At 39.5% G+C, this 21,838-nt stretch overlaps 3 protein-coding genes across 7 annotated transcripts in view; 1 reads left to right on the top strand and 2 right to left on the bottom strand.

Moving 5' to 3' along the window:
* Positions 1 to 1,760, bottom strand: part of LOC124544115 (uncharacterized protein KIAA0930 homolog) — a 37,389-nt gene extending 35,629 nt beyond the window's left edge. Inside the window, exon 1 of the mRNA XM_047122559.1 lies at positions 1,401 to 1,760. Within this exon, the coding sequence (XP_046978515.1) occupies positions 1,401 to 1,509 (109 nt within the window). The 5' untranslated portion in view covers positions 1,510 to 1,760. The remainder of the gene's footprint in view (positions 1 to 1,400) is intronic.
* A 254-nt stretch (positions 1,761 to 2,014) lies between these two features.
* On the top strand, positions 2,015 to 5,523 carry LOC124544284 (caseinolytic peptidase B protein homolog). Its single transcript, XM_047122759.1, has 6 exons — positions 2,015 to 2,432; positions 3,342 to 3,393; positions 3,509 to 4,421; positions 4,527 to 4,725; positions 4,895 to 5,195; positions 5,269 to 5,523. Exons 1-6 carry the CDS (start codon positions 2,237 to 2,239, stop codon positions 5,465 to 5,467), a joined length of 1,860 nt encoding a protein of 619 aa, XP_046978715.1. The 5' UTR covers positions 2,015 to 2,236; the 3' UTR covers positions 5,468 to 5,523.
* Positions 5,524 to 6,439: 916 nt separating this feature from the next.
* On the bottom strand, positions 6,440 to 15,803 carry LOC124544380 (transient receptor potential-gamma protein). 5 transcript variants are annotated; one of them, XM_047122900.1, is made up of 17 exons: positions 15,696 to 15,803; positions 15,572 to 15,614; positions 15,264 to 15,394; positions 13,884 to 14,252; positions 12,631 to 13,161; positions 12,290 to 12,524; positions 11,947 to 12,084; positions 11,636 to 11,775; positions 10,882 to 11,128; positions 10,435 to 10,564; positions 10,146 to 10,341; positions 9,780 to 9,971; positions 9,665 to 9,706; positions 9,370 to 9,553; positions 8,751 to 9,126; positions 8,319 to 8,664; positions 6,440 to 8,014 (listed from the first exon to the last, which is right to left on the bottom strand). In XM_047122900.1, exons 3-17 carry the CDS (start codon positions 15,375 to 15,377, stop codon positions 7,847 to 7,849), a joined length of 3,408 nt encoding a protein of 1,135 aa, XP_046978856.1. In that variant the 5' UTR covers positions 15,378 to 15,394; positions 15,572 to 15,614; positions 15,696 to 15,803; the 3' UTR covers positions 6,440 to 7,846. The 5 variants fall into 5 exon arrangements, with proteins under 5 accessions (XP_046978856.1, XP_046978857.1, XP_046978855.1 ...); XM_047122901.1 differs by having other exon boundaries at positions 8,751 to 9,117; positions 15,696 to 15,802; XM_047122899.1 differs by having other exon boundaries at positions 6,440 to 8,011; positions 15,696 to 15,736.
* Between the last annotated feature and the right edge of the window lie 6,035 nt (positions 15,804 to 21,838).

Here is a 21,838-nt window from a genome sequence, read left to right as displayed (position 1 = left end):
ATAGATATAATTAGACATGGATATCAATAAGAATACATAAATAATTTATGGAAACAAAATTAGTTTGGATTATTCAATTGTTTTGTATTGTTTCAATGATGAATATTAGGTTATTTGGAAATTTTAAGAGAGAAATTAACAAGGTATCAATTTGACTTTATTAGACTAATATCTGTTATTAGGTATAATCATAAAAAATATATATAACCTTAAAAAAGTAACTCTCTTTAAGTATAATACTTTGTAAAAATAATATACATAGTTAAAAGCAATGGTATTATTTGATACCATTATGGTTTTGGATAGATTTTTATTTTGGATATTGTTTCTTTTTTCAGTTATAGTTACAAAGCTCCTTAACATCCCTGTTTAACTAACTTTAACTAGCTCCAGCTTCGAACGGATGCAATGCTGATATGTTTATTTACAACATCACATTAGAAACTTCTAAAATTATCAAAGTTTCTTTACTGTATTAAAAAAAAACCACAATTTGATGCATAATTTCAAAGATCTAAGAGACATACATAGGGGCAGACAGTGGCAAGCGACTTTGTTTTATACTATGTAATGATATTTAAAAGTCATAAAAAAACCACATCATTTCCACACTGTAGCAACAAAGTATAAAATGTTTAATAACAATGCTTAGTCACATCTTGTTCTATTATACAAACAAAACCTAAAAGAAATACCTATATACAAAAAAAAATCAAACTAGTTTTATAATGACTACAAAGAAAATTTTAGTCTACCAAGTATAGACTATATCAACAACAGTAGAAGAAAATAAAGTTAAAATAAATAACTTTGTAACTGAGTTCACAAATAATCAGTGGTATTTAGTGTGGATTCTTGAAAAAAATATATTTTGTGAGATAAAGAGAGAAAACTTCCAAGTTTTAAAGTAAAATTAAAGTATTTCAATGTTGTCTTTTCTAAGGCATATTAATCAAGAAATTTATATGGTGAATAACATACAAGAGCTATAGCAATGCTTGGAATATTTAAATCTATGGTTTGTAATTCACACTCCTTCTTCAATTGTAATAGGATATGGTTATTTTCTGTATAACTACAGCAAATTTCGTCCAGAATTTATATAAAAAATAATAAAAAAGGGATTTTTTAAAATGATATTTATAACAGCATTCAAGCAATCAATCAGAGATGCAAACGCGACAGTAAAGTTTTTAAGTTAAATAAGTTTTTTTTTTCTTAATTCTGTGTATGTTTTTTCAAGAGAATAATTTAAGAATTTATCTTTTGTGTATTATATTCTACTGTTAAAAGTAAAACCAAATGGAAGCCAATAAAGATTAGTTTAATACTAGTAATTTCTAATTGGAATCTTATTTTAACAACCGATACTGTGAGAATATAAATAAGTCAGTACTTACCATCCTTCATCAACTGCCGCATCTCCTTGGTCCGCTGAAAATTGATCTCTTCGAGCAGTTGTTCAAGCATTGTAGCGTTCTGCAGGAATGTTGATCCACCCAAAGCCATTTTTTAATGATACACAACAAATCCCCGCGAAACTTTTTATAAAAACAGACACACTTCATATGTCAACACATTAGGAACAAGTAATTTATAAACAAACCTATTATATAGAAGCGAAATATTTCGTACAAAATCTAAAACACTCTGTATCTATGTAATAAATTTAGGCAAACATTTCATTTTTATAAGTCTTGTTTAATAAAATATCACACCTCAAAATGAAATTGAAATTTATTGAACTGTCAATTGTCAACTTAAGCCAATAGAGATCAGCTTTGAGTTTGAAAGCAATACAAGACCAATGATATCATAATTACGTTCGGAAAGTAAAGACAAATAATTTGTATCTTTGATTTTCAATCCATAAAAGTTGAAGTATCTAAATTTCGAAAAAGTGATTTTTGTTTTTTTATTTATTAAATTTAAATTTTATGTTCAAAAAATTTAAGTTTAAGCTAATCAGCTGATTTTTATACACTTTTAATTCATATGATATTGACACTGACTTTTCAACAACAAAACTAATGTCAAGTTTTCTGTAACAAATGATGTAAGTCGATACAACATATAAAAATTAAAACAAAAGCTTAAAAAAAATATGACGAAGCGGTCGTAACATCGAAAATGCGGACAATCATCAGCGCTGCTTTAGGTTGCACATAATTTTTTGGACCATAACACAATTGTAATTAATATTCAAAGTATTTCGGCTCACTGAGTCTCTTAAGAAATGTCAACAATTCGGTCCGCAGCCGCGAAGGTGCTTCGATTCGGTGCAGTACGATTGTTTACAGTGCCAGTAAGACGCAGCACCTCTTTTAATCGGAGTACTTCAATAACTTCGTCTGCTTCGAGACGGCGTCGATACATAGTGCAGGCTGCCTCAATCGGGCTAGCGCTCATCGCTGCTGATCATGTATATAATGGTTTGTTCTAGCTACTTATAATAACTTTTATATAATTATTCTATTTAGATTTCAAAACACAGATTGAAGGGCTTGCAGTAAGCAATTTGGTAATGTTAATGTATTAACAGGTCGGTTAGTGCATATGTTTTTTATTTTTCCATTCCTTCGCTATGGGGCTTTGAAGACCCCGTATGAAAACTATCATAATATCTTTGGGGTTATTAGACCCCAACAATAACATTTTAAGAAACTAAAAGTTGATGTGATGCAATCAGGTAATTTAACAGAATATTATTCAGTGTGGTATGTTGTCAAAGAGACTTTTTATTAGAGCAAGTACACCATAGGATTCATTTTTCAATAGGAATCATATAAATGTATTTTCTTACAGTATATCAAATAGCTGTTATGGTCTCAGCACATCAGAGAATGGCACCACAAAGCTTTAAAAATTTTACAGATTCAGATAATGTTTGACATTCTATTATTTTTCTACAACTTTTGATAGATATTTAATTTATTTAACATAACATAATTTTTAAATTATTTAACAAACAATGTATATATAAGATATACTCAAATTAATCAGTTCAATTGGTTTCATTTATTCAAAGAAATGAAATGTTTTGTTTATTGAAGTTTTTGAATGAAGGGGTACAATTGGTAAAACAGTTTAATTCGATAACTGTAATGTTATTTATTGACGTAACTTAAACTAGCAGACACTACTTTAGATTTTTCTAGAAGAAGTATATATTTTATAATTTAGAATTGCTTCTGAAAACCATTCAAGTTTTTTCAATCAAAACAGCTGAAATACATTTGGCATTATTAACTATATACTAATATATTTTGCTATTATTAACTCATTTTCACAATTTCAGGCCATGGATATAATTCTCATTGATAAACTTTTTATTTTTACAGAAAAAAGATTTTTTAGTGCTGCAAAACTTGGAAATATTCAAGAACTCCGAAAGTGAGTAAAGGGAACTTAATTTACATTATAATTGATATTTATTATGAAATATTTCCTGTAATTTTTATGCCTTTTGTCTGTTGTTGTTATAGTTTTTCTTTTCAATTTTGTTTAGGCAAGTGGAAACAGGAAAAGATGATGGACGAAATTCCGGTGATGGCGAAGGAGGCCCAGCGGACAGACGACATTCTTTGGGATGGACAGCTTTGATGGTCGCGGCTGCTAACGATCAACCAGCAACAGTGAAGGAATTACTTCGGCTAGGAGCAAAGCCTGATCTGCGTGAACAATACGCAGGGGCCTCTGCTGCCGCGGCCTCAACTGGTATGCATCCATTGGAGGTGTTACAGAGACGAGAAGATGAATTCTGTAGTGCAATGAATGCACGGGCATCATTCTTAGGCTGGACAGCACTTCATTACGCAGCTCTATCAGATTCATCAAAGTCTGCTAAAGCATTGCTAGAAGCCGGTGCTGATCCCACTGCCCGAGACCATGCTGGGCGTCGAGCGCTTCATTATGCCAGGGACCCTTCTACCACACGTGATGTAATTCTAGAGCATATCCGTCGCTGGGAAGAGACCGCTGCGGCAGCCGCGGCTGAGGAACGACGGCGGTTTCCCCTTGAACAGCGCTTAAAACAATATATCGTTGGACAAACGGCGGCCATAGAAACCGTTGCTGCCGCTGTCCGCCGGAAAGAAAACGGGTGGGCGGATGAAGAACATCCGCTCGTATTCCTTTTTTTGGGAAGTTCTGGAATCGGGAAAACGGAACTTGCAAAACAACTCGCAAGGTATATGCATCGTGACGATCCCGCCGCTTTCATTCGATTGGATATGTCAGAATATCAGGAAAAGCACGAAGTGGCCAAGTTGATTGGAGCTCCGCCGGGATACGTGGGTCACGAAGAAGGCGGACAGTTGACGAGAGCGCTGGCTCGACGAGCGGATGCTGTAGTTTTATTCGACGAAGTGGACAAAGCCCATCCTGATGTTCTCACAGTACTTTTACAACTCTTTGATGAGGTAATGCGCGAATACGATACAAAAGCACTCAAATATAGATCCATATATATCTTATTAAATTAAATGATAATACGATATAATCACTCAATTTAATACCGTTAATAGGGACGCCTTACGGATGGCAAGGGTAAACTGATCGAGTGCAAGAATGCTATCTTTGTCATGACGTCTAACTTGGCGTCGGACGAAATCGCACAGTACGGACTGCGACTGCGACGTGAAGCTGAGGCGCTGGCGGCGCAGCGAGTGAGGCCCGCAGTCGCCGCCCCCACCACGCCCGTACCTCTCACGGATCAGACCAGAAGTGAGCAAGCCTCATCTTCGTAATCATCACTCTTATATAACATTTTCTCCATGAAATTCACTATTCATGCAGATTTGCTTTAATATAATTTTGAATCACGGTATCGATGATTATGATGCTTCTATTATAATCAACTTCACATTGCCATATAAATATTAATTATTTACAGAAGAGTACGATGAAAATTCCGAAGTATTCGTCCCGCCCGAGGGCGAAGGTGAGCAAGAAGAGGCGCTTCAGGTGTCCCGCAAGTTCAAGGACACGGTGGTGCGGCCCATCCTTAAAAGGCATTTCGGACGCGACGAGTTCCTTGGCCGCATCAACGAGATCGTCTACTTCCTGCCCTTCTCGCGGCAGGAGCTGCTCACGCTCGTGCAAATGGAGCTACGTGCGTGGGCGGAGAAGGCACGAGCCAGACATGCCGTTGAGCTGCGCTGGGAAGGCGGGGTTCTGGGCGCGCTCGCCGACGGGTAACAGGATACTCTACCATTGTGTGTAAGTTCGATATCAGTTAAGAAGTAATCCGAACCTTAATGCTTACAGATATGACGTGCACTACGGCGCGCGTTCGATCAAGCATGAGGTGGAGCGGCGCGTAGTGAATCAGTTGGCGCTGGCGGCCGAGCGCGGCGCCGTGGCGGGCGGCTGCTCTGTGCTGCTCAGCGCGCGCGCCGGCCGGCTAATGCTCGCAGTGCGCACGCCCCCACAGCGTGAATACGTACCGCTCGACCTCACCGCGTGAGGCGTTTAATAAATCCTCGAAAAATAACAACGTGATTTTATTTCCCCTCTATGGATACGTCTTATTGATACTCGGTTATATTAGTACACTTTACCTACACTATACCGTACTTTGGTTTTTTCCTCCGGATTCATGCAAAACCAAAAAACGCGATTATTTTGGAACTTTGAAGTAATTATATTATAGTACGTTTACTTGATCTAATTGTAACTGTAACGTATATATCAAAGTAGGCCGAGATTTTTTTTAAATAAAACAACAGAGCGTTTAGTGCTTAATTTATTAAACTTCGCACCGTTATATACAAATATAATGTATAAATAAACAACAACTCTTTATAAAATATAAACCGTTTATGTAGCTGCGCGTGTTTCGCACCGCAAACAACTAAACACGTGTGAAGGCCTCCGGTGATACTACTCGAGATACAAGTACACATACCCAACAATAATCAAGTAAATCATAATTTAGACGCACCTCTGCAACCGCCCAAACTTAAGGGCCCATGATTTATAACTAACAAAACTTTGTGCCTTTTGAGCTTAATTAAATGTAAACTTCACAATATTGCTACAAAATAAATTACGGTTACTGTGAAACGAGAGTTGTTATTTGTCCATTGATTTTTTTTAATTATGTCAGAATTTTTAAATAAGATGGCTCGGGGAGGAGAAGAGGTGCGCAATCTCATACAACAGCACGCATTCAAAAACGGCATCACATGCATCGTTGATACTTCACTAACACTACTAAGTATTGTGTATTAGTACCTATGAGCTGGTATATCTAACAACAGCGTGTTTTTCTCTGTATATTACTAATGAATATATTGATATTTATGTGGACCAGACCAGTCCACTGCTTACATGATAATTGAAGAATATCTTAAGGAATCAGCTTAATTTTTTTTATTAGATAGATCAGATACAATATTTAATAAAAAATAAATATTGTTGTAAATAATGATTATCGTTAGATATTTGTTATGAGTAAACATAAAACTTTTTATACAACATCACATCATTGTAAATTTAAAAATAATTACCGCTTGCTGTCTAACTAATTTCGGAAATCTTTTAAAGAGTCCGAATCTACAGATGGCGCCAAGGTCGAAGAGTAGCACTTTAAAGTTTCTACACGGAAAACACTTAAACGTATAGCAGCGTATCTGTGTTAAATTATATATAACCAAGGTAAGGATTAATTTCCACAACATAATTTAAGAGTTCCGAAAAAAGAATTTCCGTTTATCTTACTGTGCGTTATCGCTGTATGAAATAATAGATACAAAATGCAAATATTTTTAAATACATATTAATATGAACTTAGCAGCTGTTGTTAAGTACTCCAAAGATCAAACTATTTCAACTACACTACCCACTAGCATTACTTTTAAGTATTCTAGTTATAAAATATTTCAAAATGTTTCGATTAAATGCGAGTGTTCGTTAAACCTAGTTTCGGTCACCTATTGCTTCTACTGTCGTTACGTTTTTAGTGCATGCAGAGTGCACATCACTACGCCACACAACTAGCCAATATCGGTCACTTTCATTGAGGTACGTCGAATTTTAAAGCATTCACCTCAATTTGTAACAACTGGTGTATATGGCTAGATCTGATTTCCCTAAACATATGCAGTGAAATAAGGTCACAGCAAGCCCTCGTCGATTTCATACGAACCAATGTGCACGAAGCTCATAGGAATTATTATTAACAGAAAATATAATGCAGTTTCAGTAAATTGGACAACATGTTTCACATAAAATCCCTGTTTCTTCTTGTTCGACCTTAGTCCTAAATATTACTATTATATCTCCGTGGGCGCGGACCAAGTAACTAATAACTGGAAAACATTCTGGAACACATTATAGTATCGTATATTTATTATTTACGTACCTATATCTATTTGATTAATAATATATTTTAAGTATACATATTATAAGTCGTAGGTATATAAAATAGTTAGGCCTTATCACAAAACTATTAGTAATCTTAGATTGCATCTACTTAACTAATTGGTGTTCGATAAATAGTCACAATTTTTAACTACATAACTATTATAATTATAGGAAAATATCTACTAGACTACCTAATTCCTAACTCATATGTACGTAGTTCTTTGATAAACATTCGTATAAAGAATGACTACTAGCGTGCATATTTGAATGCAGTTGCGAACGAATTTTATTTTACCCGAATCATCGTTATTACCAAAAACAATTATCAAATAATTGTTTCATGGAGTTATTTTCACAACTTCAATGATCTTCATATTGTGTAAAGTCGCTCTTTTCAATATACGAGTTATAGTTGTATTATCATCGGTCATTCTAACTATCCTCCGGCGCGTTGTCGTCGACGATGTAGTGGGAGTCGCTAGAGCCAGCCGGCCGAGTGGTGCGGCGCGTGGCCGTGCAGCGGCGTGACGCCCGCCAGGCGCGCCAGCGACGCGCAGCGCCCGCACGCGTCGTCCGCGTCCGCATCTTCACTCGCGGGCGGCGCCTCGGCCGCCGTCGCGTACCCGCACTGCCCGCACGTCTCCTGCTAACGTTTAATGTGTCTTTCGTTATAACTATTCAGTTGTAATCTTGTTTAGCTACTAATTAATTATTATTATCAATACAGAGTACTAATCGAAGACATTTAAATAGTATTACTTTTTACTAATTATGATATTTCTAAGGGAAAACTGTGTTGTAATCGAACTTCGTACCTATTTCTTATCTAGACCAATATGAAATTGTTAAAAATGAATGTCTCGATTACAACTGTACATTACATAGTGTCTCAAAGTATGATCCATATTCGTAAATACAATGTTCGCCGATATTAATCTTAAATATTGTACCTTATGTGCGTCATCGTCGAGGCTTGCCAACAACGGTTCCCGACTACCACCTTTACCAGGCACACTTTCGGCGGTAGTAGAGGGTGAAATGGATGGAGGTGGTGGGCGAGTCGCACGAATCGGAGCAACTGGCGGGGCCCTTGCAGGAACAGAGCTGGCACGCTGCAGTGCCTCCGCTACCCCGGCCGACGAGCGAGCTCCTTCCGCAGCACGGCGCGAGTCCGAAAATTTTTTACGCTTTCGTTTGAGAGCTGCTAATGCCGACAAAGGATGCAGCGGTCCACTACGCGTGACTCGTTCGGGACTACGTTGTGAATCACTTCCGGAATCCGACCGTTCGCTACCGCTGCAAATGAGACGTCTTTCGTGTAATAGGGTATTTAATAATATAGAACGAATTAAGTTCTATTTAGTGCTAGATCAAAGTTATACCTCGGGGACTGACGCGCATGATCGCAGACTGAGTCCTCGGAACGCGAGCGGCCGATGAGCTTGGAGACGCGGGCGGCACGTGCGGCCTCGATGATGGTGCCCCAGCGCCGTTTGTGTGAGGTGGGCTTGCGGCGTGGTCCGAGTGCGCCGCTGCCGCCGTCCGACAGGCTGGATTGACTGGCACGCAAGCGACCGCCCAGCAGCGCCGAGAGTGAAGCGTGGTGTGCTGCGCCGTGTGCGCCGCCGTGCTCGTGATGCAGTGATGCCAAAAATTCGTCCACGGGTGCCAGCGACCCGCCCGGCGCGATGTTGAAGCCCTTCATCAGGCGACGCTCCTTCTGACGATTCTTCTTGCCGCCGCCTCCACCTGATAGGACTGATCGTTAGCTTCAATTTTTGTTTCGATAGTCTATAAGTCTATATACTGAAAGCCAAAAAACTAAGATTTCATGTATTCTTATCAAAAAATCTCGAAAAACGTTTATGCTGTGTACACACTCTTATTATCTTATTATCTTATACCCAAGCATATCTCGACGTCTAATCCTTGGTAAATCCTGAACTGTGGTATAACTGATAGTAACATGCAAACACGATCGTAGTTGTGTTCAGGAATTACCGGGAGCTCCGGCGTTGGCGGTGGAGGTGTTCATGCCAGAGTTGCGCAGAATCTCAACAAGCTCGCAACGGAAGGCGCTTACATCCTGCTTGATCTCGTTAACGTCATCCTCTGTGACGCCACCGCATTCCGCGCGCCTCTGCTGCACCGTCACGTAGCGACGAACCAGGTTGCGCATTATCGCCTACGACACAGTTTTTTAATTTGAGATTTCCACATACCTCGCATACATTTGTAAAATATATTGAACGAGAGCTCAGTCAACTGAGATAATGAAATATAGGCGATAACGCACCTGATATCGGAAGTCACGCTCGTTCGCCTGTTTCGCTTTCCTCTGAAAATTAAGCGTACTTATAACGTAAACGTAAATAAGGAGTGCATCACTCGGATCGGAGTGCTCAGCTCACCCGAATGGTGCGCATGTGTTCGCGCTTGGCCCGTGCGTGTCCGCACAGCCGTCGCTGCAGCCAGCGCCACGCAAACAGAGCAGATTTCGGCGACGGAACCACGTTGAAGGGAGGCGGTGCTGTGCCACCTTCCTCGAAGTAGCTAATCCAAAGCTTGCTGCGCGCGAATTTCCATTCTACGTCTGCCCGTTCCTATGAGTATTAAATTTCATTTTATTATTGATTCAAAATATTCATTCTCGAACTGACAGTGACTATTTTCACAAATAACAAATAATAAAATCACATTTATATATTTCAATAACATTTAAATACTTATGAATATCATTTGTTTAAGTAACTTAAATTCACAGATAGAATACTTACTGATATAAGTTGGTAAGAGTGGTTCATCATAGCTATGAGTAGATTGAGCAGCACGATGACATTAATGACAGCATAAGTGCCGAACATAAGCATTCCCCAAAAGCGAGTAAAGATCTTGATGCCATCAAGTTCAAAGGAATCCAGGTCCACGAGTCCAAAAGCCGCCCAGAACAAAGTCTGCATTGTTTCGAAGAGACTTGAAGACAAACAGAACTTTAATAGTAAACATCGGTTTGTTTATGCGAAGAAACATGAATGTGCAAATACGAATACATAATATAGAGCATACTTTGCAAACCGTCGCCAGACGATGCAAGCGTCGGGATCTGGCAGCGTGCCGTTAGCGGCGGTGAGAGAAGCTCCAGAATTACATTTTTTCTTTTCCATATCGGCGTAATACCACAACAGCTGATTGAGACCTTTATTTTAACATATAAATATTTAATAATTATTCTATATATTATTATAAATATGGAATATATATCAAGCTAAATTTCTCAGTTTATCATCCTCATCCTCATCCTCCTGCCCTTATCCCAATTTTATTTGGGGTCAACGCTGCATGTCTTCTCCTTCTATACGTCTCTGTCGGGCGTCATCTCACAAGTAACGTTATTTCTAACCATATCCTTTCACACAACTAAATTTAATAATAATACTAAATTTATGTTTATCTTAAATTATTTTGGATCCATGAAATATATATTCCGGTAATTACCAATATTTTATTACTCACCGCAAGAAAAAGCAAATATGACGAGTATGTCTAGGACAAAGAACTTCAGTATGTCTAAAACCATGCGGCTGAGAGACACCTGCAGCGGTCCCAAGTGAGGATTGACGCTAAAGATATATACGAGCTTCAAGCTGCTAAAAATATTAGCGGCAGAAAAGAGACCCTCAGAAAGTAACATTGGATCCCAAGCGTCCCACTTCTCCCTTGGTTGGTTCCATTGAAGCCCCATTGCCATTTCTCTACGAACCTGTAACCCAAAAGAAAAAAACGTACAGTTCATATTGCACAACGTGATAAAGTAAAAAAAAAGTAACAGCCTGTAAATTTCCCACTGCCGGGCTAAGGCCTCCTCTCCCATTTAGGAGAGGGTTTGGAACATATTCCACCACGCTTTTCCAATGCGGTTTGGTGAAATGGACATGGGGCAGAAATTCAATGAAATTAGACACATGCAGGTTACCTCACGATGTTTTCCTTCACCGCTAAGTAAGAGATGAATTATAAAAACAAATTAAGCACATATATATAGAGTGGTGCTTGCCTGGATTTGAACCAGAAATCATCGGTTAAGATGCATGCGTTGTAACCACTGAGTCGTGTCAGCTCGATTCGATTAATTAATAGATGTTTTCAAGTTTGTGTTTTATTTAACTCAAGACTCAACAACTCAAGATGATATACGTAAGAGATGACTTTTTACAAGTAACATACGACATAAGTAAGGATAATAATTAATAACAGATTAATGTATTACCTGAAAGTGCGAAACCACACGCAGTGCGACCGTGGCTACGTATAACGAGTTGGTCACGAAATCGATTACGTTCCACATGTCATGTACATACTCGCGAAGCCCCATGTCCCAGAGTTGCTTTACCTCGCTCCAGATCAAACCTTATAACAATAATGTCATATTTTTAGATATTACATAATTTTTACATGCACTAAATATTGAGGTATTTTTTGTAGGCCCTGCTCGAGGCGAACACTAGGGGCTGACACGCTTGCGTATGTTTTCATGAATCTGTAGAATGCAAAAAATAAAAATATAAGAAGTCAACCGACCGCTGACCCAGGCTAGGATAAGCCACTCCACCAGCGAGGGCGGTGCCCCCCGACGAGACAGCGGAGCTCCGTGCGGCGCGCCCCACAGCATACCACCCGCCGCCGTCTCGATGCGCTGCGACGCCAAGATCAACAAAACTGCGAACGAACCATCACATACAATTTTCAATCTCGTGCTACCGAACGTATCAACCCTGCCTCGGTTAATTACGATCGATATCGCATTTATATTCATATTCGTATATAACGTACGTACGGATTAATCGAGGTGAAAAAACAGAAAATAGGTAGAAATGACCCAATTCCAAAATCTAAAATAAAACTCATATTCTAACATACTCACAGAGAAACATAAAGTAGCTAGCAGAGTGGCACAAGAATTTGATGAAGGGCTTTCGTAGTGTTCTTCCAGCTGTTGAATGTGGTGCTGCGATGTAAGCCAGAGAATACAACGGGAACATGGCACCGATCCGCACCATCTCTGCGGCCTGAAGTAGCATGTTCTTGCGACGAAATCCCGGAACACTCTCATACCATATAGAGGCCAACAGTTGTTGAACGTTTGGATGAGCAACGAACTGCAAAAATATTCATCGATCTATAATCACCATTAGCGTTTGCTCCGTCCCATTTATTTGGGATCAGCTCAGTGCATGGATAAGCTTTTACTATTTTAAAATTTACCTTTTTCTGTCGCAGTTTAATGGCAAGTTTTAGACGAGACAATCTCATCCTCTCGGGTGCCCCGGGCTCGGTGAGTGGTGCCTGAGGTGAACCCGTCTCGTGGTTCAGCAACACTTGCAACTCATGCGAAGTACGCGTGTGATCAAGTAGCGCGGTAGCAAATTCCTGACATTGGACGCGTAGTTCCTGGTACTCCGTCTTAAACTCGTGTTCTAAGGCTGAAAGACGTCGCAACTCCCATGACAGCTCGAAAGCTGTCAAGATCGGGTCCTTCGATGAAAGAGCGATGAGTGAGGGCGAGGCAAGCGCGCGATAGGCGTTAATTCGCGATCGTGAATGTCGCAGTGAGTCCTCCCGACGCGAGCACACGCACTCGTCGCAGCCGCAGCGCACGTCGTGCGGCACGGGCAGCGCCGCACCGCGGTCCAACAAAAGCTTGATGATCTCATAGCTATCACGATGAGCAGCTAGGATTAGCGGAGTTATATCAGATGTGAACGTTGCCGTCTCGGGTGGAAGTGCCTCCCAACTCTGTAACATATTATACAAATATTATATCGTCACAGTCATCATCATCGATCTCGAATTAAGACGTCGAATAAACATATTATTAATGTTGTTGTTATTGTTGTATTGAGTTTATTTTTAATATAATTATACATTCTATCAAACCAATTGTTTTATAAGATATCCTAGTATTTGCTGTGTACATCTTTATTATTCATTATGTTCTATTTACTTACACATTTCCATAACTTTGTACAATTTGTAAAGTACAATTTTGCGTTGCACTACTATATTTTGTGTACATACAATGTTATACCGTGTTATGTTATGTTGTTCCGGAAGGACATTTAGAAACCACGTTATGCCGCAGTGATTATACAAAGCAGCAAAAATTCAGAAATTATTTGAAAAATAAAATGTGATCGAAATAAAGTTACACAATGATAGTTTAAAAGAATATTTATCTAATTCTTCTAACCATTTCATAGCACAAGCCTTTTCTACAATCAGTTCAACGAGAGCAAACTGGTTTTAGTGGGTTTGGTTTTAGGTAGTTTAGGTAATTCGTTTTTACAAGACTTTCTCTAGCAGTTTTGGTGTTTTAACAGTCATTTTGGACATAAATGTACTGACAGGCACTTCTTAAATCATTTTGCGGCCATTTCAAAAATGTTTATGGATATTCGCACTGTTTTAAAGTGATTTTAGGCTTTTGAGCAGACTTGGATTCTATTTATGACACTTACGTGCAATTCTCCTGGCTTCCGCGTTCGTTCTTCATGGTCCAAAAGTGCTTCGACCGCCTCCACAAACTCCTCAGATATTGCGTGTAACAATGCGTCTCGCGTCTCCACACCAAATTCAAGCAACAGCTCCACCATCTCCAGGTTTTCGTTGTCAATGGCCATGAGCAGTGCGCTCCTTCCGAGAGGGTCCACACAATCAACGTTGATATGACCGGTGTCACGCGCCCGCTGCAGAACCCGTCGCGTTCCCGCAACGTCACCTCGCTCTACTCCAAGCAGATATTTCTTCTCCTCGAGAGACAGAACTGCCATCTCTTGATGTGGTCGGACCACATTTTCTTCCTCTGTCATACCATGTATGCTGTGTCGCTGTCGACAGAGAGTTAAATGAATTAGCCGATACTTTGTTTATGTTGACAATGAATACGGAGATCATTAATATTATATTAATTGATCCAGGAATGCTACATTATGCAGAATATAAGTTTTATGTCAAGAACACGTATGTGAATGTTACTAACAAAAACATCATAGAAAACAATTAGTAATTAATGTAACCTCAACAAAACATTGGATTCAGCGAAATTTTTACATTCAGTGTTATAGGAATACATTAATTGCAATTGACTTTAAACAAACATGTATTTTAAAATTTAAAAAAATACCAGATCCTATGTCCTATATAGATGCAAGAAGATTTTCAACACTTAGCAGTAACGCGTGTAGTTATTTTTTCTTATTTATATTACGAAAATAACTACATTCCATCTGCTTGCAAAGCTCAGAGTTCCATAATTTATCGCTAAACATCAACGCTTAGATACATCTAAACGTGAGATGCAATTTGCTAAAAAGCTATTAAAATTGAACTTGAGTTTACACGAATTCATTTCACAGTTACAGTGTTTTTGTAAAGTTTTCTATCCCTAAATTGGCAAACGTTCACCAATCGGCATGCGATTGAAGACGATAAAAGTGAAGTAGGTCAGCTGTTAACGGTGAAATGTCGTAGGGTCGCTGTCGAAGTGTCGAAGGCTTCGAGAGCCGATATACTCATTATGCAAATGGGTCGCGCAGGGCGAGGGCGGGCGGCCGCTCCTCCACGTCACCTCACATTGTGTACATGCCGCGAATTATGCGAATAATCGTTGACTTTTACATTTATACCGTTTGCTAGCCGATTGTCATAAAGCGGTTGGTTTTCCCCGTCCTATGCGAAAGTAAACAACAATAGTTTCATCACAAAAATAAATGTTATGGATGGCCTAAGCATTTAGCTAGATTAAATATTCTCAAATGCTTTAGGTATACGCTTTTTGCAAATGGATTTCAAGACACTTTTTTTTAATATTTACGGAATGAAGATCGATATTTTCATACCTTAACCTTGTTGTCGAGCGGACGAGGCTCAGGCGCCAACAACGCGCCCAGCTCAACGCGACAGGTGGAGGGCCGCCTTTCGCCGTCGCCCGCGCCACCACTGCCGCCGGACATCTCGGAACCACCGCTCTCTGGACACACAAACCGACAATGAACGGCGGCCGCGCCCGTGAGCGCAGCCGCCGCTACCACTATGCTTCTCACGGGCGGTGTACGGCGCGCGCGCCTATTCGTCGAGATGCAATGTGGTCGGATATATTTAGCTCAAATACATTAAGGGGGAGGGTGGAGTCAGGTCCAACACTCACCAGCACCATCGCCGCGAGCGCCATCTCTTACTCGTTCAGTGAACTGAAACAAATGATCAAGATGTAGAAACAGTCGTAGTTCAGAAAATGGCACGAGGGCGGCGCAGCGCGGTGGAAGACACACCTGCACGCGGCGGACGCGGCGCGCGGCGATCTGCCGCGAGTGACGGCGTAGCGCCTCCAGCGTGGCGGCCGCGGCGCTGTCGGGCGACGCGTCTCTAGCCAGACGGAGTGCAGCTCTGCGAGTTCGAAACTCTGTATTTATTACATCGTAAACTGCTATTCGACATATACATGACGTTCTGATGAAGCCGACGGACGCTTCGTCAAAGCTACGTTTTAATTTGCCACGATCCCAGATGGATCGCGTTGCGCGATTAAATGGGTTTATATTTAGTACCCACCTAAAAAATGATGTATCGCTGTCTTCGTCTCAGGCCGATCTTCAATATATTATATTATCAAGTATTTATCACTATTTAAGATGCTACTTCGATATGCTATGCGGTTATACTTTAAATTTTCGAAGATGTACCTATCGATTGCATCGAGGACAAAACACAACATAATACTTACAAATATTTTTAGATTATTACAAATTGAAATGAAGCTTTTTTATTAAGTATACCTTATTTTCATTTATAGATTTCCTAATATATCTTTCCTAGTCATTGCTATTAAATTGATTTTAGTAAAATAGTTTAATCGTGTATTATAAAAAATATTCAGAAAACGATCAACTTATGAGTACCGAATAAAACTATTGATGCTATCAATAAAATGACTATTATACCTACACCTAATAAGTTAAAAGGGAATTTAAGAAATAATGGCGTGGAATATATAGCCCATTTTCGTTTGATTACAATTTAAGGATAGGGAAAAAACCTGCAAGCTTTTTTGTTTACCTATTCCCGCCTTGTGTTAAGTGTATAAGAACATAGCAAGAACACCAGTCGCTCGCTAAGTAAACATTAGAAATGAATGATTTAAATATTTACATTCGATCCCATTGTCTTGAAATAGTCTGTTTTTTACATTTACTTGACATTTGTTGAAAGTGTCGAATAATGCCGCTCCATTATTATCTGTTAGTATCTTAATACTCTATTCTGATATAACGCTTCTGTTATAAAACCTATACAGCCTAAGGTAATTTCTGGCCAATGCAATGATGTTTAAATCAAAAAGGCAATGACCAGTAGTAATAAACCCACATACGTTTATTGCTCATAATATAAATTAAACGCTCATAAGATTCTTTGTTATTTATTTGTTTAACACTTAACCAAACGCATGTATGTAGGTCTACTAAATTCGCTAATCAGAAATAATACACGCAATGAAATATACCATAATTTGAATTATTATGGCTCGCCCCATTAACTGATGCCGTAAAAATACAACACAAAGCTTATACTAGTATTCTGCACACAGTTCTAGCGTGGACGGAAAGTTGCATCGCGCGATCGCGTGTTTAACAGAGGTAGGGAGCCGGCGCTCGGACCTACCTATCAAGGTATGGTAGGCGGTCGTAAATTCTATTTTAAAGGGAATAAAGATGCAGATAATCGCGCTTAGGACGCGCACGTGGCGCGCTGCGGCCTTCACGAGGCTGGCGATGGCGGCCGACTCTCCGAGAGCCGCGCGCGCCGCGCACTGCCGTCCGGCCGCCGCCCGCCGCACGCCCGTCCCTAGGGCGGCTCGACGATCCCGTCATTGTCGATTCTCTTATCGAAGATATCAGAATTTTCCAGACTGGACTTCCTACATGCTGTCAATATGACGGCGCGACCATTAAAAGTCAACAACGATAAATAATTGCAAAAAGCTTGAGCTTGAGTCGTGAAGGTTTTTCAATACAAATGTCAACTTATTAAATAAAACCATTAATATTATTCACAAAATAAAAAAAATTCATTCAACAAATTAATTATCATCATTGAAAATTATTATTCTCAAAAAAATTACATGTTCTGCTTTAACTAGATGTAAAAATGGATAATGAATGAGTGATGAAATGAGTGTAACAATGGTAAAGAAGCTTTAAAAATCCAATTAGTAAAGCATTGTTATATATGTTTTGAAAGATGATGAATGCGTGGAAATAACCATATGAACAAATTATGTAATTTTCCGCCATAACATGTACAAAATAAATATTGCGAAATAAAATGTTATTATCGATATCGACGGCCAGCTCTCAGCGAGACCGCCGAATAACCATTTGAGCTGGAAAAGCTTTATGTTCCACAATTGCTTTCCTAGTATTACAATGCTTATTGCAAATTGTTATTTAACCAAGATTATAATGTATCCAAATATTGCTGTTCTTTGAACGTATATTGAATCAACTTTTATAACATTTAATTAAATAATACGCTTTATAACTATAATTTTACAATGTAACTCTTTATAATACGACATTATCATATAAAATGGGATATCTTCAGTCTTCTAACTAATTTTGTCACTCTGTGTTACGAAGCGCCGCTATTAAAAATCGATGCGACCATAAAGATGTTTTGATCATCACACAAATCTCGACCATGGCACTTTCACGTCGCTGCCGCTTTACGTCTAGAATAAAACTTATATAAAACAAAATGGTACACTAAAACGATAATTTATATGTCATAGATATTTACAACTTACGGGATGTAATGCCCATAATTAAAAAAAAACTATTTATATTTACAATTCCAATTGTGTGGTATTGAGATGAATTAATTAAAACTAACATTATCATTAAGAGTTTTTAATTATACATCAAGTACAGAATTAAACATAAAAACTATTTACTTAAATCAAACTACAAAATATACCGATACAGTAAATAATTAAAAAAATATATCAATTTCGAATTGAGTCACATCAACAACGAGGACTTAAAATAAATTTCTGTTAATCATACAGAAACCTAAAAGCAATTTAAGTAGTGGGCGTTGAAATCAAATGAATGCAACAATGACTTAGGAAACAACACAGCTGGCTCGATGCCGCCAGCCGCCTGAAAAACGGCCTGAAGCGAACGGCCGGTTTACATTAACAATTTGACAGGTGGATTGTACAAATCTACAATGATACGGCTTACATTATCTTAGGTCTTAATGATTTTACAAATAACCATATTCGACAAGTCATTGCATCTTTATATCGACACGAAGTGGGACATAAATTGATGGGAAAATAATAAAAGATCGTGAATTCGTAGCCGTAAGAGCGCCGCGCCTCGTAATAAAATAATATTATCACTCTGAATTTCATATTGATCGCAACCATTCCGATACTAATTTCTTCAGCTATCTACAATGTACGCTCGCTCGCTTAATCTATAAGTACATAATATGTATGATAAAACTATTCCGTAGAGTTTGTATTTCTCAAAATAATTGACGTGGAATTCGGACATTGTAAAATATTATGCATGCTTAAAACCAATGGATGACTTATGAATTCTAACCAAGGCAAGCTTCTCTAAATTATTAAAAGCTTTGTATGCTTAAATCGTCTCGTGCTTAGTGCTGTAGGAAAGCAGTGTTTGAATTAAATTCTGCTATATATTTGTTGTAATATGTACATACTACTAGCTACCCGGCCCGGCTCCGCACGAGTACAATGCTGATACTAAACATACTACAGAATGTCTTACAACGTTCCCAGCTTTTTATCATTACACAATACGAACTGTCACTGCGTTTTAAATCTGTAATATCTTTGAATATATTCATTTAAATCACATGCTGTTGAGGTACATATTAATGTATGTCATGATATTTGGATAAGGATTAATGCTTAAAATCGCTTCGAAAATAAGCTATTATTTCTTATAGAACGTAATGGATAAAACATTATTGTGAGTTGTCCCTAAGAGATAACCATAAACCATTGCGGACTTTTGAAGAATTTTATAAGGTGTACAATACCGTAGCACATTATTTTTAACTCTCTCGTAGGGTTCAACCAGCGTTTACAATTTATTCCAAAAAAATATGATTATTTACGATATCATTTTAGGAACCTCTAAAATAATCAGTGTTTCTCTGTTATATTGTGCATCTGTTATACATATTAACCTTCCTCTTAAATAAATCTATATAAACGTATCCAAATCCTTTCCATAATTTTAAAGATCAAAACATACACAGGGACAAACAGCAATAAGCGACTTTGTTTTTTACTATGTAATGATATCCAATCCTTATCGGAGGAGCGTGGTGTAATAAGCTTCTATGTTGTGCGTGGGTTCTTAGTGTCTCCTTTTACGCACTATTACTTTACATTTGGCATTATAAAGAGCTTTTAAATCGTTATAATGCAAAACAGGCAATCAGGTTATTGTTTAGGTTTTGAAACATTTTGGTTGAAGCTGAGAATATACCTATTACCTTTACAATCACTATAAGTGGTTTACCTTTAAAATCTTTTATGATCATAGTTGTTGAATAAGTCTCCTTCAACTTTTATTTAAGTTCATTACGAAACTCCCGAATAAGCTATGTACAATATATATGTATGAATATAATATATTTCACTTGCTTTCTGACTTTGACCAGAATACAAATACCGTGATCTCAATTATATTTAACTAGAAAAATACACTATTAGATTAAATTTTTTTAAAAGTGGTAGTGCCACGCTGTATACCTTCGGGTTACAGCCGAATGGGCCGGCACGCCCGGGGAAGTACTACTCTCTCACTTAAAATCGGCGTAAAGTGGTGGCTATGCTACCGCGTTTCGTCCGGTAAGTGAGAGTTCCGGAGGTCCAATCCCCCTCCCCCCCCCCCCAAACCATCAGCGATAGCGGTGGAGAATCCCTCTCTGGGCATCCATGCTCAGGACATACACCACCTGAGCAGGGATGCCCAGGCTGCCCTCCGAATTCTGGGGGGGGGGGGGCAATTTTGCGCTCGCCACTGTTCGGGGCAAGCGGAGCAGGCATCATAAGACAACCCCTACCACCCTCGCTGTGGACTTCTGCAACATAAGGGGACTCAACTCCAACCTCAACGCCGTTCACTACCATCTGGAAACGGCGAAGCCGGCTCTTTCTAACCGAGACCCAGATATCTTCTCCTGCCGATACGACTTTTCTCTCGTACCCTGGGTACAAATTAGAACATTCTTTTATACCACGAGCTGGGGTATACGTTTACGTCAGAGATGATATCTGTTCTCGACGCCTCGGCAGCCTTGAAGGACAGGACCTATCGATTATCTGGCTACGAGTAGACTGCGATGATCATCCGCGAATCTATGCGTACCTTTATAGGACCCATAGCGGTAATGCCGAAACCGACCGACTGGTTGAGCACGTCCAAATGGCTACAGATTCCGTGCTACAGCAGATTCCATCCGCAGAGATCATTATTCTGGGTGACTCTAATGCTCACCACGCAGAATGGCTAGGCTCACGCACCACCGATCATGCGGGTAGATCTGTTCTGGACTTCGCTCTAGCATATGATCTGACACAACTGGTCAACTCGCCAACGCGAATACCGGATATGGAGGATCATACACCTTTCCTGTTGGACCTTCTGCTGACTTCGCATCCGGATGGCTATCAGGTTATCGTCGATCCCCCTCTGGGCTCGTCTGACCACTGTCTCGTCCGGAGTACAGTGCCGGTTGTGCGGTACTCGGCCTCGCTTTGTTGGGTGCCGCCGAGTATGGCACTACAAGTCAGCAAATTGGGATGGGATGCGGTCTTTTTTTGCATCGTACCCATGGGGGCAGATTTGTTTCTCGCCGGTTGATCCGAACGCTTCTGCTGACTCTGTTGCCGATGTGGTGCTTCAGGGTATGGAACTATTCATTCCTTATTCTGCAGTACCCATCGGTGGCAAGTCCCAGCCTTGGTTTGGTCGCTTCTGCAAAACGGCATCACGCCGAAAGTGGGAACGCTATCAAACCTGGGCTAATGCATCTGCGTCTCGTGATGTAAATACCAGCGCATTCAAAAAGGAATATAACTCTGCCTCTAGGTCCCTCAAAAACGTGATTGCTAGGGCGAAGACGGAGTACATTGGCAGAATTGGCGAGAGACTGGTGCGTCTCCCTTCAGGAACACGAGCGTTCTGGTCTCTCGCTAAGGCTGTCTTAGGGAATTTCTGTCAGCCCTCTTTTCCATCTCTGCACAGGGACGGTGAGTCATTGGCCCATACCGCGAAAGAGAAAGCTGATCTTTTAGGCTCTCTCTTCGCGTCGAACTCGACTCTGGATGACCAAGGAAAATCTCCACCAACAATTCCGCGGTGTGATA

The sequence above is a fragment of the Vanessa cardui genome, chromosome 4, assembly GCF_905220365.1.
Source record: "Vanessa cardui chromosome 4, ilVanCard2.1, whole genome shotgun sequence".
Taxonomy (NCBI): Eukaryota; Metazoa; Arthropoda; class Insecta; order Lepidoptera; family Nymphalidae; genus Vanessa; species Vanessa cardui.
Note: the sequence above shows the minus strand (reverse complement) of the source record. Positions and strands in the feature narration are given on the sequence as shown.

Excerpts from the sequence above, each read along its gene's own strand:
- LOC124544284 (XM_047122759.1), top strand. The coding sequence starts at position 2,237 with ATGTCAACAATTCGGTCCGCAGCCGCGAAGGTGCTTCGATTCGGTGCA. Across the intron at positions 2,433-3,341 it reads TGCTGATCATGTATATAATG|AAAAAAGATTTTTTAGTGCT; the intron begins GTTTGTTCTAGC and ends TTATTTTTACAG. Across the intron at positions 4,726-4,894 it reads TCTCACGGATCAGACCAGAA|AAGAGTACGATGAAAATTCC; the intron begins GTGAGCAAGCCT and ends AATTATTTACAG.
- LOC124544380 (XM_047122900.1), bottom strand. The coding sequence starts at position 15,377 with ATGTCCGGCGGCAGTGGTGGCGCGGGCGACGGCGAAAGGCGGCCCTCC. Across the intron at positions 9,972-10,145 it reads ACTCTTACCAACTTATATCA|GAACGGGCAGACGTAGAATG; the intron begins GTAAGTATTCTA and ends TAATACTCATAG. Across the intron at positions 8,665-8,750 it reads CATGCGCGTCAGTCCCCGAG|CGGTAGCGAACGGTCGGATT; the intron begins GTATAACTTTGA and ends TCTCATTTGCAG.